Raw genomic sequence first — 14,957 nt, 5'->3', positions numbered from 1 at the left:
CCGTGGCTTCCCGGCTCCCAGCGCTGCCCGTGGGGTCTCCCCGCAGCCCGGGCTCCCCCTCCCCGGTCCCGGCCCCGGGCGGGGCGGCCGCCGGCAGCCGCCAATGGGCGCGGGGGGGCGCGGCCGCCGGGGCCGCCGCATTTATCGGCCGGGACGGGCCGGGACGCGCCGGGCGGCGGCGGAGCCGGAGCCGGGATCGGAATGGAGCGGGCGGCGGGGCCCGGCACCGGTTCCGGTTCTGCGCTGGCCGCCTCGCTGGCCGAGGGGCTCATCAAGTCGCCGCGGCCACTGATGAAGAAGCAGGCGGTGAAGCGGCACCACCACAAGCACAACCTCAAGCACCGCTACGAGTTCCTGGAAACGCTGGGGAAAGGCACCTACGGGAAGGTGAAGAAAGCCCGGGAGCGATCCGGGAAGCTGGTAAGGATCGCCCCGGGGCATCCTCACCGTGCGGGGTCCCCGAGCATCCTCCCGGCCCGCTGCATCCTCGCCGTCGCCCCTGCATCCCCCCGGCCGGTGCGTCCCTCCCTGTCCCCGCTGCATCCCCGCCGTGTTTCGGCGGTCCCTGAGCACCCCCCGCTTCCCGCAGCCCGGCGCCGGTGCCTCCCCCTCCGGTGCTCCCCCTCCACCTCCCATCCTCACGGTGCCCCGGAGCGGGACCCCCGAGCATCCCCTGCTCCGAGCATCGCGTCCCCGCTGCATCCCCCGGCCCCGGCTCTCCGCAGCCGGTAACCGGCTCGGCGCAGCCTTCCCCGGGCCCCGCTCCTCCGCAGCGTGCGGGAGGCTGCGGCTCTGCCCTCCCCGCGGGGCCGGGGGCAGCCCGGAGGGGGTCTCGCCCCCTCCTCTCGGGGGGCTGCAGCTCCTCTCGCCCACTTGACCGCGGTCGGGCTTCCTGGGGGAAGGAGCGGGCGGGGACGCGGCCGCCAAAGCAAACACCGCACTCGAGTCTGAAGGGTTTTTCCCTTCCTCTCACCCTGGGTGCGGGCCGGGTTTGCTGTTGGCTTTCACACGGTGTGGGGCACCCAGAGCTCAGCCGGGCTCAGCCCAAAATCCTGACTCACGCCAGCCCGCGGGAGAAAGAGGCTCCGTGCGAGGCACGGCTCCGCGCAGGGCGCAGCTTTCCTCAGGGAAAAGGGGATTGAACCCCCGGGAGCGCCGGGTGCTGCTCTGTCCTGTGGGAATCTGCAAGGATTCAAACTTGGCCGTGATTTCCCGGCCCCGAGGGCTGGGAGGGACCCAGAAAGACCCTCGCAGGCCGGCCTGAGCAGGGGGCGAGCTGCGAGCGGCAGGACTGGCCCTGCCAGGGGCTGAGCAGGGCGTGAGATGGGATCAGTGACATCCCACGGGGACACGCCAGGGGAAGAGCTGGGAATCCGCGAGGTTTCCTTGTGTAACACCACGGCTCTTCATGAAATCACATCCCACGGCAGATCTCCCGTCCGAGCCGGGAGAAGCCGCTGGTTTGCTGCATAATCAGGGCCTTGAAATGCAGCTTCCACCCACAGAGCGGGAAGGATCCCTCCCCTCGGCATGGGCGAGAAAATTTGGCTTTCCCTGCCCTCACCTGAGAGAGCCGCAGCTCAGAAATCTCAGTTCTCTGCCCCAAAATTCGCCCGGCTGCGGAAGCCCCTCGGGACCGGCTCTGGCATCGCTCTTTTATCATGCAAATTCAACCCACAGGCCACGGAGCCCTCAATCACCGCCGCAGATAATCAGAGGCTCTGCCACCAGCACCTCCCCGGCCTGGTGAAGGAACACGAGCCCTAAACCACAAATCTCTCCTCTTCCCACAAACTCTTTTCTGCAGCACTCAGCATTTCCGGGCCTGTTTAATCCCGAGCCTTATCCCGAGCTCGGCTGTTGCTCGCTCCTTCCCTAAGTGGCTTTCACTTCCCAAACCCGCAGGTGTGAGGGCAGGGACCCCTCGTGGGCTGTGGGCATCCCACGGCACCGGCTCGGGCTGAAAAGCTGGAGCTGCTCCATCCGCAAGGATTTTGCCTCTGGCGAATCGGGAATTGCCTCTGACAGGCGCTGAGTGTTGAACCATCTCGTTTTACTGCCCGGATTTCTTGTTCCTCTCTGAATTTTAAAATACCTGGGCTCAGAGCAGGCTGATTTGGTGGGAAGGTGACAGGAAATTCCAAGCTCCTGCAGCTGGAGGATGGTTTGGGACTTCCATGAATTATTTGTCTGGAAAAAAAAAAAAACCACCCTTTTTTTCTGGCTAGAAATCCTTTATCTGAAGCGATGCTCCTGCTGAGCATTGCCTTTCCCAATCCTTGCAAAAATCCCCACAATATCACATCGGGTGGGGAGGGAGCTGCTGGTTCTTTTGCCTTCCTTTTTATTTTTTCCTTCCTTTTTATTTTTCCTTCCCTTTTTTGTTCGTTCTGTTTTTTTTCCCCTTCCTCTCCTTTTTTTCCCCTTCCCCTCCTTTTTTTCCCCTTCCCCTCCTTTTTTTCCCCTTCCCCTCCTTTTTTTCCCCTTCCCCTCCTTTTTTTCCCTTCCCCCCCTTTTTTGTTTCCCCTTCCCCCCTTTTTTGTTTCCCCTTCCCCCCTTTTTTTCCCCCCTTCCCCCCCCCTTTTTTCCCCCCTTCCCCCCCCTTTTTTTCCCCCCTTCCCCCCCTTTTTTTCCCCCCTTCCCCCCTTTTTTTTCTCCTTCCCCCTTTTCCCCCTCTGTGCTCAGGGTTGAAGATCCAGCACCGTGGTGCTGCAAACCGCACCTGTTTGCGGGGCAGCCTCCACGCTCTTTCTTTCCCTCCCAGCCTGGAGTTTTTCCCAGCCTGGCTCCCGATCCCTGGCCCACAGCCAAGCCAAACACAACCGGGGGACCTCCCGTGGGACTCTCCTCGGTGTCACAAACGTAATTTAGGGGCCCGTGCTGGTGTCAGGAGAAGGCAGCACCTGGAATATTCCAGAGCTTCTTTTGATCTCCAGGAAGGGGCGAAGCCTGGGCTCTTCCAGGGTGGATTTTAATCCATATTTCATGGAGCACGAAACGCTGCCCTCGCAGTCTGGAACAACTTCTGAAGCGCTGCCTGGGGTTGTAGCTTAATGCATTTTTCAGCAGCTGCTGAAAATACCTGTTCTGCCCCCAAAAAACTTTTAATTAAAAGCTTTTTTTTGCCTTGGAAAGCGCTCCCGAGCTCCCTGGGCTCCCAAGGAAGGCTCCAGTGGGATTCCTTGCGGCTGTTCCCCTGCAGGGGACTCTCCCGGTGGGGCTGAGGCACCGCCTGTCCCCGAGGCTGCTGTCCCGTCTCCAGGGGACATCCTCTGCTCCCAGCCCTCTTGGGCAGGGAAAGTTTGGGAACGAAGCTGCTGCCTGGCCCCGCTGGGGGAGGATGGGATGGCTGCATCTGCCTGGAGGTCACTGATTTTGGGATCATGGTGAGGATCCAGCACTGCTCGATCCAGCCGGAGGCATCTCTTAGAGCTGCTCCATCTTTCCGTGGACTGTGGCTCTTGCCCTGAGCCCTGGCTCAGAATTTTGGGGGTGTGGGGGGCACAAAGGAAATGCTCTGTGAGCCCTCCAAACTCCTGAGGGTGCTGGGCTGGGTGCCAGGCGCTAGCAGGGGGATGGAAGGAGTGAGCCAGCAGGAGCCTGGGAGGCTGGCTGGCTGCAGGGAGGCTCTGCAGGGGTCAGGTAACTTGGGCAGCAGCGAAAAAAATTGTTAAAATTTAACCTGTTAAACAAAGGTCAGGGGAACGAAAACCTGGCTGGGCTTCCCAGAAGCGTTGAACACTTTCAGTATTGCTTTCTGCAGAAACCTGGGCCGGGGTTATTGAACCTCCCCCGGCCAGAGTCCGCCCTGCCCAGATCCTCCAGGAGCAATTCCTGCTCTGGCTGGTGCTGCCTGAGGTGGTTCAGTGCCATAAAAATGGGATTTGGGGCCAAAATAAGACTTCAGTGCCCACCCGAGCCCCCCTTTCAGGGGCTTCTCCCTGCCGAGATCTCGCTGGTTCCATGCCTGCTGCCACAGGCCTGGCTTAGCAAGGCTGGGTTTTGAGGAGCGAGGCTTCCAGCGCCCCTAAATCGCAGGGACACGAGGCTGAGCATCCCTCGGAGCAGGAGGAAGGTCCCGGTGCGGGCAGCTGGGGCCGGCAGGGGTCTGTGGCCCCTCTCACCGTTGCTGGGAGACCGGCGCGGGGGTCCCTTGGCGGGATTAAAGCTGTTCCGCATTCTTGTCTGGGAGGGGAAAAGAGGGGGGGGAAAAAAAAAAATGAAAGGTTCTGCTGGATTCAGTTGTAAATTCAGCCCTGGGAGCGCATTGTGTGCCCACAGCTCCTTTGAAAGGGGATTAGAAGGCGTCTATTCTCCGGCACCTACTCCTCGTTCTCCTCCCCTTTCTCAACCTCCTTGTGGAGGAGAGCTTGAAAACCCAAAGGAAAGGCTGGAAAACGCCGGGTCTCCCACCCCGTTCCGAGCAGGGATCTACTTTTGAATCCCAACTTTCTCTTACTCCTAGAAATAAAGTGGCTTAGGGGCAAACAAAACGCGAGGTGTGGGGTTTTGTTCCCCCTTTCCTGAGCCCAGGAACGGGCTGTTGTTGTTGTGGTTATCTCCCGAGTCATGTGTGCAGGGCGCATTCCTGCGCCTGGCCGTGCTCCAGCGGCGGCATAAAATCCATGCAAAGCCCAAAAATGAGGAGCAGAGCTGCGCTACCTGCGGGAGGAGGCTCGGGAAGCCCCCCAAAACGAGGAGCAGGCACGGGTGTCCCTCGGGGGGAGCTTCTCCCGTGCGTGCAGCAGCAGGAACTGGGAAGGATAAATCCCAAATCGATCAAATTCGCTTTTCCCAGAGCTGTTTCCATGGAGCTGCGCTGCTCAGCTCCTGGATACGGCGCGTGGGGAAGCTGGGTGGTTGGGACCTTGGTTGTGAGCCCCTTCCTAAAATAGGGAGCGGGGAATTTCTTGCTTTGGGAATTCACAGCCCCCTCTGTGCTCATCCGCAGGTGGCCATCAAATCCATCCGGAAAGACAAAATCAAGGATGAGCAGGACCTTGTCCACATCCGGAGGGAGATTGAGATCATGTCCTCCCTCAACCACCCCCACATCATCGCTGTGCACGAAGGTGAGGCCTCCGCTCCCCTCCCTTTTCCAGCTGCATCCATGATCGGAGCCTCCTGAACGGGGGGGGGCCCTTGGAGTGGGTTTGGCCCGGCTGGGTGGGTTCAGCCCGGCCCTCTCCTCCCTTCCAGGACCTGGCTCCCGTTCCCGGTGACTCAGCAGGGAAAGCAGATGCTCCCGGGCTGCGCTTTCCCCGCCGAGGGGAAATACCTGCTCCAGAAATAGCCCTTCCTGTGCCGTCCCTCCCTCCCAGACAGGGAATCCAGCTCCACATGTGGATTTTGGGAGCTGGAAGCCTCGGTGGGGCTGTGGAGGGAGGCTGAGCTGTGCTGCGGAGCAGGGGCTGTGTGTGGCTGTGGCGGAGGCTCATCCCGGAGAATTTGGGATCTCCGTGGATCCACTCTGAGCCCGAGGCAGGATTTAATCTCAGTCCTGGAGTCCTCCTCATTCCCTCCCCCGGGGCACTGGAAAACCAAACCACAGAGTGCTGGGAGAGTTCCTGGTGCTGCCGGGCTTGGCTTTATGGCCAGGGCCGGGCTTTGCTACCGGCGGGGGTTGGGATAACCCAAGGGAGATTCCTCCAGGTCCAGCCAGAACCGGGCTCAGCCCAAATCCGCAGGTGGGTCAGGCTTTGCAGACACCGAGTCCTTGGGCTGGAACCTGCTGTGCCCCTGCTCTTCCTCGGGGCTGGCTCTGCCCCTGCTCCCGGCGCTTGGGAGGGCTCCAGAGCCCTTTTGTCCTCCAAACAAAAGCGAGCGGGCTGGCAGCTCCTCCGCCGTGTTTGCGAGGGCTGAGTCACACCGGCGGCTGGAATTCAAAACCACCGAGGTGGCTTTCTGCAAACAGGAAGAAAACGCTCCGGCTCCTGGCTCCAGCCAGAGCCTTTTTTGGGAGCAGTGGGAACGGGCAGGAAGGTCACTGGCGGTGCCAGCGCTGTCGCCTTCCCCCCTGGAGGGGGATTCCAGCAAAGAGCCGCACGCCTGAGTCACCTCGGTGGTGGCAGAGCCTCGGTGGTGGCACAGCTGCTGGGCCAGCAGCCCCGCTGGCACTGGGGGATGTGGGTGACAGCTCTGGTGGCTCCCCTGACCTGCAGGTCCCTGTTTGGGCCAAGGCTGAGGGCAGCGATTGGGGTGGGCAGCGTTAGGGTCAATCAGGGCTTCAGCTGCTCGTTAACAGCGATGTCCTAATGAGCATTCCCACAGTCCCGAGGATCCCTCCTAACCCTTCCCCACGTCCCGCAGTGTTTGAGAACAGCAGCAAGATCGTCATCGTGATGGAATACGCCAGCAAAGGGGACCTGTACGACTACATCAGCGAGCGGCAGCGGCTCTCGGAGCAGGAGGCGCGACACTTCTTCCGCCAGGTCGTGTCCGCCGTCTACTACTGCCACAAGGTGGGCTGGCACCGCGCTTCCCGATGCTTTCCCGGTGCTTTCCCGGTGCTTTCCCGGTGCTTTCCCGGCGGGAGAGCGGCTGGATGGGCTCCTGAGAGCTCCGGCCTGCAGCAGAGGGCTGGGGAGGGATGCAGCCCCGCGGGAGGTGAGAGGAGCTCGTGGCTCTGCGCCTTTCCCAGGAGAAGGGTTAATGCTGCCTTTGTCTGAAGGGTGTGGCAGTGCCCCGGCAGCTTTTGGGAGGTCCTGGCCTCGGCTGCTGCGGTGTGGGGGTGACTAACCCGGCCTGGGAGGTGTCACCTCCCCTGCCACCCAACCAGACGGAGACGCCCAGGGCTGCCCGCGGGGCTGGAAGCCAAGCCCTGGGTCACCTGTCCTGCTCCTGACGGGAACGTGAAGCTGCAGGACCCTCCCTGGGGCTGTGGGATGATGCCCTGGCAGGACCAGGGTCTCCCAGGAGGATGCTCCAAGGCTGTGCCTCAGTCCTCGGTGGGAGCGGGGGGGTGGCAGGGCAGCTCCTGACCCCAAGGCACATCGGGGTCTCGCTCAGCTGGGCGCAGCAGGCCCTGGCCAAGCAGGAGCTGTGCCCTGGTGGGGCTGGCACCAGGTGCTGGGGACAATGGAGGAGCCCAGGGTGGCACCTGGTGCAGGCACCTCCCTGCTCCTGCTGCCGAGCAGAGCCAGACCTGGTGGCACCAGGGCCACACCCAGCGCTGTGCGCGGCTCCTCTGCCCTGCTCGCCGTGCCCTGACCGGCAGTGACCTCCCTCCCGGTGTGCCGGACTTCCCCTCCCTCAAACCCTGCGCGAATTAACCCCGTCTCTCCCGCCCTTCCCACAGAACGGGATCGTCCACCGGGACCTGAAGCTGGAGAACATCCTGCTGGATGCCAACGGGAACATCAAGGTGAGGGGCTGGCACGGCCTGACCGCGCTCGGGGGTCACCCGAGGGGAGCTGCCCAGCGTGGAGGGACAAGGGGTGACCACAGCACCTCAGTCCCCTCAGGGCTTCCCGGAGCTCTGGCACTGCCTGGGAATGCGGTTTGCCTGGGAAAAACAGAGCCTGGCAGATCTGGCAAAGCCGTAAGTGATACCTGCCTGCTGATAAGGGGGCAAAGTCTGCACACCCAGATCAACGCTGGGTGGACGAGAAGAGCTCTTTTCCTGGTTTCTGTGCATGCCAGCCAGGAAATCCCAGCTCCAGGGGCCCCGAGTGATGCTTTCTGCCAGGGAGGAAGGGCATGGGGCAGCCTCGGCCGGAGATCCCTGCGGTCACTGATAACGGGCTGCGGGATTTATCTCCAGCAGGGATGATTTTGCAATGGGGAGCTCGCGGGCAGCCACAGAAGCTCCTGCTCGGTGTGAGGTGACAGCCGTAATGAGGATAATGAGTACCTGCGCAAGGCACAGCCTGGGGTGCCTGGGAATGAGCTGGAGGAGAGCCTGGAAGCCCTTCCAACCTCACCTTCCCACTCTGCTCCCACTGCCAGGGCCGCAGGGCAGCCGCTGCCGTGGCTGGGATGAGGTTTTTGGGAGGCAGAGAGCAACAGGAGCAACCTTGGGGTGGAAAACCAGGCTGGAGGTGCTGCCGGAGGGGGTTCAGAACCAAAGGCAGCCCTGGTTTGGGGCAGGTTCATCCCTGGAGAGGTCCAGGGAAACTTTCAGCCTTGGGAACTTTGGGAAAGGGAACTTTGGGAAAGGGAACTTTGGGAAAGGGAACTTTGCCGCTGGATGACAGCCGTGTTTGTCCCCCCAGATTGCAGATTTCGGGCTGTCCAACGTTTTCCAGCAGGACAAACTCCTGCAGACCTACTGCGGCAGCCCCCTGTACGCATCCCCCGAGATCATCAACGGCCGGCCCTACAAGGGCCCCGAGGTTGGTTGTGCCTCCCTGCCGGGTGTGGGAATCGCTCCGGGGGTTTTTGGGATAACGGGACCCCTGAGCCCGGGCACTGCGGGGTGGGTGCATGTGCTGAGCTCCTGCCCCATGCCCTGTCCCCTCCTGTGGCTGCTGCCATCCTGGGAGCCCTGATGAGACTGTGGCAGGATGGGGACCAGGACAGCCCGGTCCTGCTGTCCCCTCCAGGCTCCTCTGTCCCTTTCCCAGGTGGACAGCTGGTCCCTGGGTGTCCTCCTCTACATCCTGGTCCACGGCACGATGCCCTTCGATGGCCACGACTACAAGACTCTGGTCAAGCAGATCACGAGCGGGGACTACCGGGAGCCCACAAAGCTCTCAGGTAGGGCCACCCCCATCCCCCTGTGTGTCCCCCATCCCCGTGTCCCCTCCCGTGCCTGATCTGTCCCTTCCCCAGATGCCTGCGGGCTGATCCGGTGGATGCTGATGGTGAACCCGGAGCGCCGGGCCACCATCGAGGACATCGCCACGCACTGGTGGGTCAACTGGGGCTACAAGATGCCTCTGGGCGAGCAGGAGCTGCTGCGGGAGAGCGAATCCCCGCTGGCCACGGTGGCCGAGTGGCTGCGCCGCTCGTCCCGGCCGCTGCTGGAGAACGGCTCCAAGGTGCGCTGCTTCCTGAAGCAGCACATCCCCGGCGTGGCCCTGGAGCGGCAGCGCTCCCTCAAGAAGTCCAAGAAGGAGAACGACGTCTCCCACGCGCTGCAGGAGCCACCCGCGGGCCCCGAGAACCCCTCCAAGTCCATCCTCAAGCGGCCCAAGGGCATCCTGAAGAAGAGGAACTCCTGTGAGCAGAAGGTGCCCGGCCCCGGCCCCCCGCCGGCGGAGGATGGGGAGGGGGTCCCCGTGGGGCTCTCCCGGGTCCTGTCCTCTGGAATGGTGCCCCGCGGCAGCGGCACGGGAGCGGCGCCCGCGGCCATGCCCAAGAAGGGAATCCTGAAGAAGCCCTCGGCCAGGGAGTCGGGGTATTACTCGTCCCTGGAGTGCTGCGAGTCCGGGGATGTGCTGGACGCGGGCAGCTTGGACCTGGACGAGAGCGTGTTTGCCGAGCCGCCCTCCCCGGCGCGGGGCCCGCAGGGGCTCCCAGCCCGCAGGAAAGGAATCCTCAAGCACAACGGGAAATTCTCCTCGGGCAGCGCCGAGCCGGGGACCACCCCCGGGAGGGGCTTCGGGGGCTTCAGCGAGGTGCCGCTGCCGCAGGGCCCCCGCGCCCGGCCGGCCAGCGCCGTCAGCGAGGACAGCATCCTGTCCACCGAGTCCTTCGACCAGCTGGACCTGCCCGCCCGCGGCCCCCCCGGCGCCGGGGCCATGCGGGGCTGCGTGTCCGCCGACAGCCTCCTGCGGCTGGAGGAGGAGGAGGAGCGGGAGGAAGGGCGGCGGCTGCGCCGCTGGACTGTCACCCACTGCCGCAGCCCCTTGGCGGAGAGCAGCGCGTCCCTGGCGGGCTGTGACAATGTCACCGAGCTCTACCGGTGCGCTGTGGCCGTCGGGGTGAAGCTGAGCTGAGGCCACCTCCCTCCCCGCAGGGCTCGCCCGGGGTGGTGCATTTTGGGGAGAGGGCTGAGCCCTCCCTGCCTTCCCCGGGGCTGCCGGTGCTGCTGATCCACGTCCCACGGATTTATTTGGCAGCCTCGGTGGTGGTGGGGGGTGCCCCAGGGCCAGGACATTTAATGGACCAAAGAGCCCAGAGTGACCCCCGAGGAGGGGCTGGGGGGTCCCGGAGGTGCCTCGCTGCCGTCCTCCCCTCTCAAACAGGCTCATCTCATGGCGGGGATGAAAGCAAGGGGTTGAGGGGGGCCATTTTTGTTTTCTTTGCACTGTTTTTTGGCTGCACAAGGTAACGGAGGGGGCGGGTGATATACCTCAAACAAGCTGGAGATGTAGCAGGGTGCTGGGAGGGCTCAAAGGTGCTGCCCGTGGGCTGGGCTTTGGGAGGTGCTGGTGGCCAAAGCGCCCAGGCCACGGCTCTGCCCTCTCCTGAGTGCTGAGAAACCCGAACTGGATGTGGCCGAAAGCCTGGGCTGAGGAAGGCTGTGACGCCGACAACTCACTGGCATGTGGAAGAAAAAAAAAAAAAAAAAAAAAAAAGAAAAAGAAGAAAAAAAAGGTGCCTTTGGAGAGGCACTGGGTCTTTATTTATTGATTTATTGCCTCTGTCCAAGCTGCTGTGGAGGGCAGCAGCACGGGAGGTGTCCGGCTGCACAGCGGCCTCCCAGGGGTGTTTCTGGGGAGGTGGCTGTGCCCCGGTGTCCCACGGCTCCCTTGCACTATTGCCGCGTGTGCTCGCTGGCCCTTTCCCCTCTCCAGGGGCGTGCGGGCGTTTTCCCTCCCTCCTACAGCACGGGCTGGAGCAAAACTTTAAATTAAAAGCAAATGGTAAAGCTGAGTTGTCACCTTGATTGCTGGGGGTGAGGGAGGGGCTGCCCGGGCCAGGCTCCTGTCCCTGTCCCTGTTCCTTTCCCGCTGGGATGGGGCCGTGCTCCGGCCCAGGTGAGGGTGGGTGAGCTCAGACACGTCCTGCAGGGTGGAACAACTCTGTGCGCTCAGCCCTTCCTCAAACTGGGTTTAACTGGTGCTTCCCCAGCGCTCTGTGGTGCTGAACTGGGACTGGGGGCATCCCTGATGTGGGGACTCAGCACCCCCGGGAGTGGGACCAGCTGGATTTTGAGGCTGAGCAGCTGCTGGACCAGCAGAGCCCAAAATTCAGGGAAAGCTGTGATGGAAGTGGGGCAGTGGGGGATCACGAACCCCTTCTCCCCTCCCCACTGTGGGCAGCCCCCTGTCCCAGCGCCGCCGGCACATTCCTGGACCGGGGTGGGCTTAGATTTGGGGAATATCTCCGGGTTTTGGCTGCCTCTCCACCCTTTCCCTTCACCCCCTTCCCCCGCCGCGCCATGGAAATCCATTTCACTGCTCCGCAACCATTTCCCGTTTCCAGTCGGGTTAATCGGAGCCCTTCCGCGCCTCCTCCCTCCCAGGGCGCAGCAGGGCTATGCCCGGAATGCCACCCCTTGTCCCACCAGGCTGCGGCTGGGGGGGGGGGTCACCGCGCTCGGCCCCCCGCCGCGCATTCCCCGCGTGCTTCCCGAGCCGCCGAGAAACTCGGGAGCGCTCAAAGCCGCTCCGAGGGCGGCCAGCTGAGCCTGGGCAAAGTCCCGGTGCCCCGGGAGCTGCCAGGGTGGGATGGGATGGGATGGGATGGGATGGGATGGGATGGGATGGGATGGGATGGGATGGGATGAGCCGCGCCTGGAGCAGAGGCTCCTTTTCGGGTTCGGTGTTGGGAGTATCCCGGGATGCCGCAGCCCCGTTTCTTTCGGGATTTGCTGGAAAACGTCCCCGCGCGCTGGTTTGGAGCCGCGGCAGCTCTGGGTGGGCACCGCTGCGTGCGAGGAACGCGCTGCCCGCCCCATCCCGGGTGCTGGGGTCAGGGTCAGCTCAGCCCGACCCTGAGTTGTGGCAGCTCCCTGGGGCTGCTCCGAGTCCCTTCACGCCTTATCCCGGGCCACAGCGCTGGGAAGGGTGGGAAATGCCCTTGGAGGGCTGGATGAGGAGGCAGCCAGAGCCCGAGGGCACCTCGGTGTCCGTGGGAGGGGTGCGGTGACCGCCCCCCATCCCTGCGCTCCAGGAATTCCCCCGCCAGCCCCTGGAAACGCTCCTTTCATCCCAGCGCTGATTTCCGCCGCCTCCGAGCCCCCCTCTCAGCCCCCCACCATTATTCACGGCTCTTTCATCCATCCAGCCCTTTCATCCCGAGGATTGGCAATTCCCGCAGCCCCCGCCGCGCCCTGCCCGGCCCCGCGGGGGTTTGGGGCGGCTGGAAATGACCTCAGCCGCGTTTTGCTGAGAAAATGCCATTTTTTGGGGCTGACTTCAGCCCCAAATGCTGCGTTCGCTGCCCAGCAGGGTGTGGGAGCGGGGCTGGGCTCCTGCCGGGATGGCTCCGGGAACAGGGAAACCGGGAGAAACTCCCGGAGATGAATTGTCCAGGAGGATGAGGGGATGCTGGCGGGTTTGGAGCACAGCGGGTTGTCCCGTGGGTTTGTATCCACTGATCCCAGCTTCCCTGGTCGCTATCCCATGGGATTATCCAGGTGAGGCCAGCCTGGACCCTTCTCCCAGCTGGTCCTGGGGGAAACTGGTGCTTCCCACTGCTGCATCCCAGGATTTGGGACTGCCACCATCCTCGAAGGACAGGTGTAGGGACTTCCGGGCATGGGAATTGGGCATTCCCGAAGATTTTTCATGGGAATGCTGGGGTGGGTGGTGTGTCTGTGCCTGTCTGGCTCACCCCGGGCTTGGACCCCACCCTCATCTGGGGGCTGCTTTGGGATCCACATCCCCGTGTGACCCTCGCCCCCCTTCCCCCCGAGCAGCGGCAGCGCCCTGAGAAAGGGGGGAAGAAGGGAAGTTTTGGGGCTGGAGCTGCCGTGAGCTGGCTGGGGGAGCAGAGCGAGCGGCTCCAGCACCACTCCCGGAGGATTTCCCGGCAGAGAGGAGCCGTGGGCGCTCCCCTGGCCCCGGGGAGCTGCCGGGGCCCTGAGTCAGCCCCGGCACCGGCTCCTGCCCGGGCTTGCGCCGGGAATCCCGGATCCAGCGAGCCCTTATTTGGGATTGGGAGCGGGGCGGGAGGAGCGGGCCCGGGGGGACGCGGGGGTGACCCCGGGGACATCCGGCAGCCAAAGCCACCACTCGTGTTGGGAATGCAGCGTGGGGACGGGGCTGGATCCCGCTGGAGCTTCCCAGAACCTCTCGCACCGCTGGGAAGGGGATGGATGGAGGGCCGCAGGCAGCGCTCATTAACTGATGGCTCCTAATGACGCCCAGAGCAGCTCAGGGATGCCCCTGGAGCTCTGGAATTTGGGTGTCGCCTCCCCTCCGGCCACGCTCCTTCCTTGGAACCTTGGGATTGTTCCTTCCGCTCGGAATCTCCCGTTGTCGGTTTTCCCTTCCTCAGGTTTCGTGCTGGAGCCCTTTGTTGTGTGCCTGACACATCGTGGGCCCAGAGCCAGGGATGTTTCTGAGACATTTTGTCAGAACTTTGAGAGCCGGAACAATTAACACAACAAAGTTGAGGCGTTCCTTTGCCTCTGATTCTTTCAAAGTGCGTTTGGTTGGGTTTTTTTTCCCTTTTTTTGTAGTTTTTTTTTCTTTTTAAAGGTGCCTCCACAACCACCTGCTTGATTGCGGATTTCTTTGAAGATCTGAAGGAGAGAAATCCCCACATGAAAGTCCTCCCATCTTCAATGGCACCGAGCTGCAGCCCGGAGCAGCCAAAAAAGGGGAGAAAGCGGCGCCCGGAAGCTTTGATCCCAATTTCCTGAAGCACAGGGAATGGCTGCGTCACATCTGAGCCGAAAATGCAACCCCAGACCCCACTGGGGACCTGGTTAGCCGAGCTCTGGTGGTCACTCTGGAGCTCCTGTGCCCTCCCGGAGCTGTGCTGATGTTCTTTGGGCTGCTGGGTTTCTGCTGGCGGATTTCTCCAAGCAGGACAACTCTGCCCATCCTTCCACGCCAGAAACTCTGGGATGTGCAGTGGAATGGGACGGAGGGGATCAGCTCCAGCACTGCTGGAGCACAATTTGTGGCTGTGGGACCATCAGGACATCTCCTGTCCTTCCCATCCCTTCCAGGATCCACCCCATCATGCCTGCCCTGAGCTGATGGGATGTGGGAACCACAAACCATAAAACCACGGAATATCCCGAGCTGGGAGGACCCACAAGGATCATGGAGCCAACTCCCGACCACGGCCCCTCATGCCGGCCCTTCGGCTGCTCCCGGGACACTCCAGGCTGGCACAAGCCGCTGGCTCTCACCCCTCGGGCACCGTCTGGGAGCAGCCCTGACAGAGCAGTGACTCAGGTGGCCCTGTGGGTCACCGGGGGTTGTGGCACCTCCTGTCACCACCACGTCACGGCCATGGCAGCTCCGCGGTGCCCAGGCCGGCACCCCCAGGGCTCCGCAGCGCACGGGGAAAACCGGAGGGACTCCAACACCGCCACCCTCCCGGCTGGGGCTGCCCGGTGGTGGGCACGAGGCTGCTGCCAGCCCGGCCAGGCAGAGCGGGAGGCTCCAAAAGCCTCTGCCCGGAGCCATTTCTGCCTCATCCGGGAGGCTCCATCCCCATCCCAGCGCTCATCCCGTGTCTCACACGGGAAGGGAGCGCGGCACCGCTGGCAGCTGCAGGCGAGGGCGATTTTCCCAGCGGATCCGGCTGCCTGGGAATGCAAAGCAGCAGCCAGACAGGTTTCTTGGAAGGGCCGGGCCTGGCGGATCCCGAATTCAGGACGCTGGTCCCCAGCCAAGCCGGGCTGGGAATGCTGCCGATCCAGCGAGGCCACGCTTCGCATCCGCCGGCACCGGAGCGACCGCGGGGCTCCGGCTGGTGCAGCTGGAAGCCGGGGAACGCCAACCCCCAGCTCCCCGCAGGGCCCGGGCGGCTGCTCCGCGCTCAGGGGTTTGCCAGGGCTGGGACATCGCTGCCGTGGCGGGGCCAGGTTTGCATCCCGGTGGGAATTTCCGGCTGAGAAGCGGGCTGGGCTCTTGCCTCACCTGCTTTTGCAAGAAGCAGCCGGG

General features: G+C 63.2%; 1 protein-coding gene across 1 annotated transcript; it reads left to right on the top strand.

The window, feature by feature from the left end:
* Positions 1 to 201: 201 nt before the first annotated feature.
* On the top strand, positions 202 to 9,881 carry NUAK2 (NUAK family kinase 2; the record flags this gene model as incomplete). Its single annotated transcript, XM_082296070.1, has 7 exons — positions 202 to 420; positions 4,952 to 5,072; positions 6,310 to 6,461; positions 7,298 to 7,363; positions 8,214 to 8,333; positions 8,565 to 8,697; positions 8,773 to 9,881. The coding sequence occupies 7 exons, from the start codon at positions 202 to 204 to the stop codon at positions 9,879 to 9,881; spliced, it is 1,920 nt and encodes a 639-aa protein (XP_082152196.1).
* Between the last annotated feature and the right edge of the window lie 5,076 nt (positions 9,882 to 14,957).

Source organism: Coloeus monedula, assembly GCF_965178545.1.
Source record: "Coloeus monedula genome assembly, chromosome: 23".
Taxonomy (NCBI): domain Eukaryota; kingdom Metazoa; phylum Chordata; class Aves; order Passeriformes; family Corvidae; genus Coloeus; species Coloeus monedula.
This window is presented reverse-complemented; position numbering and strand designations above follow the sequence as displayed.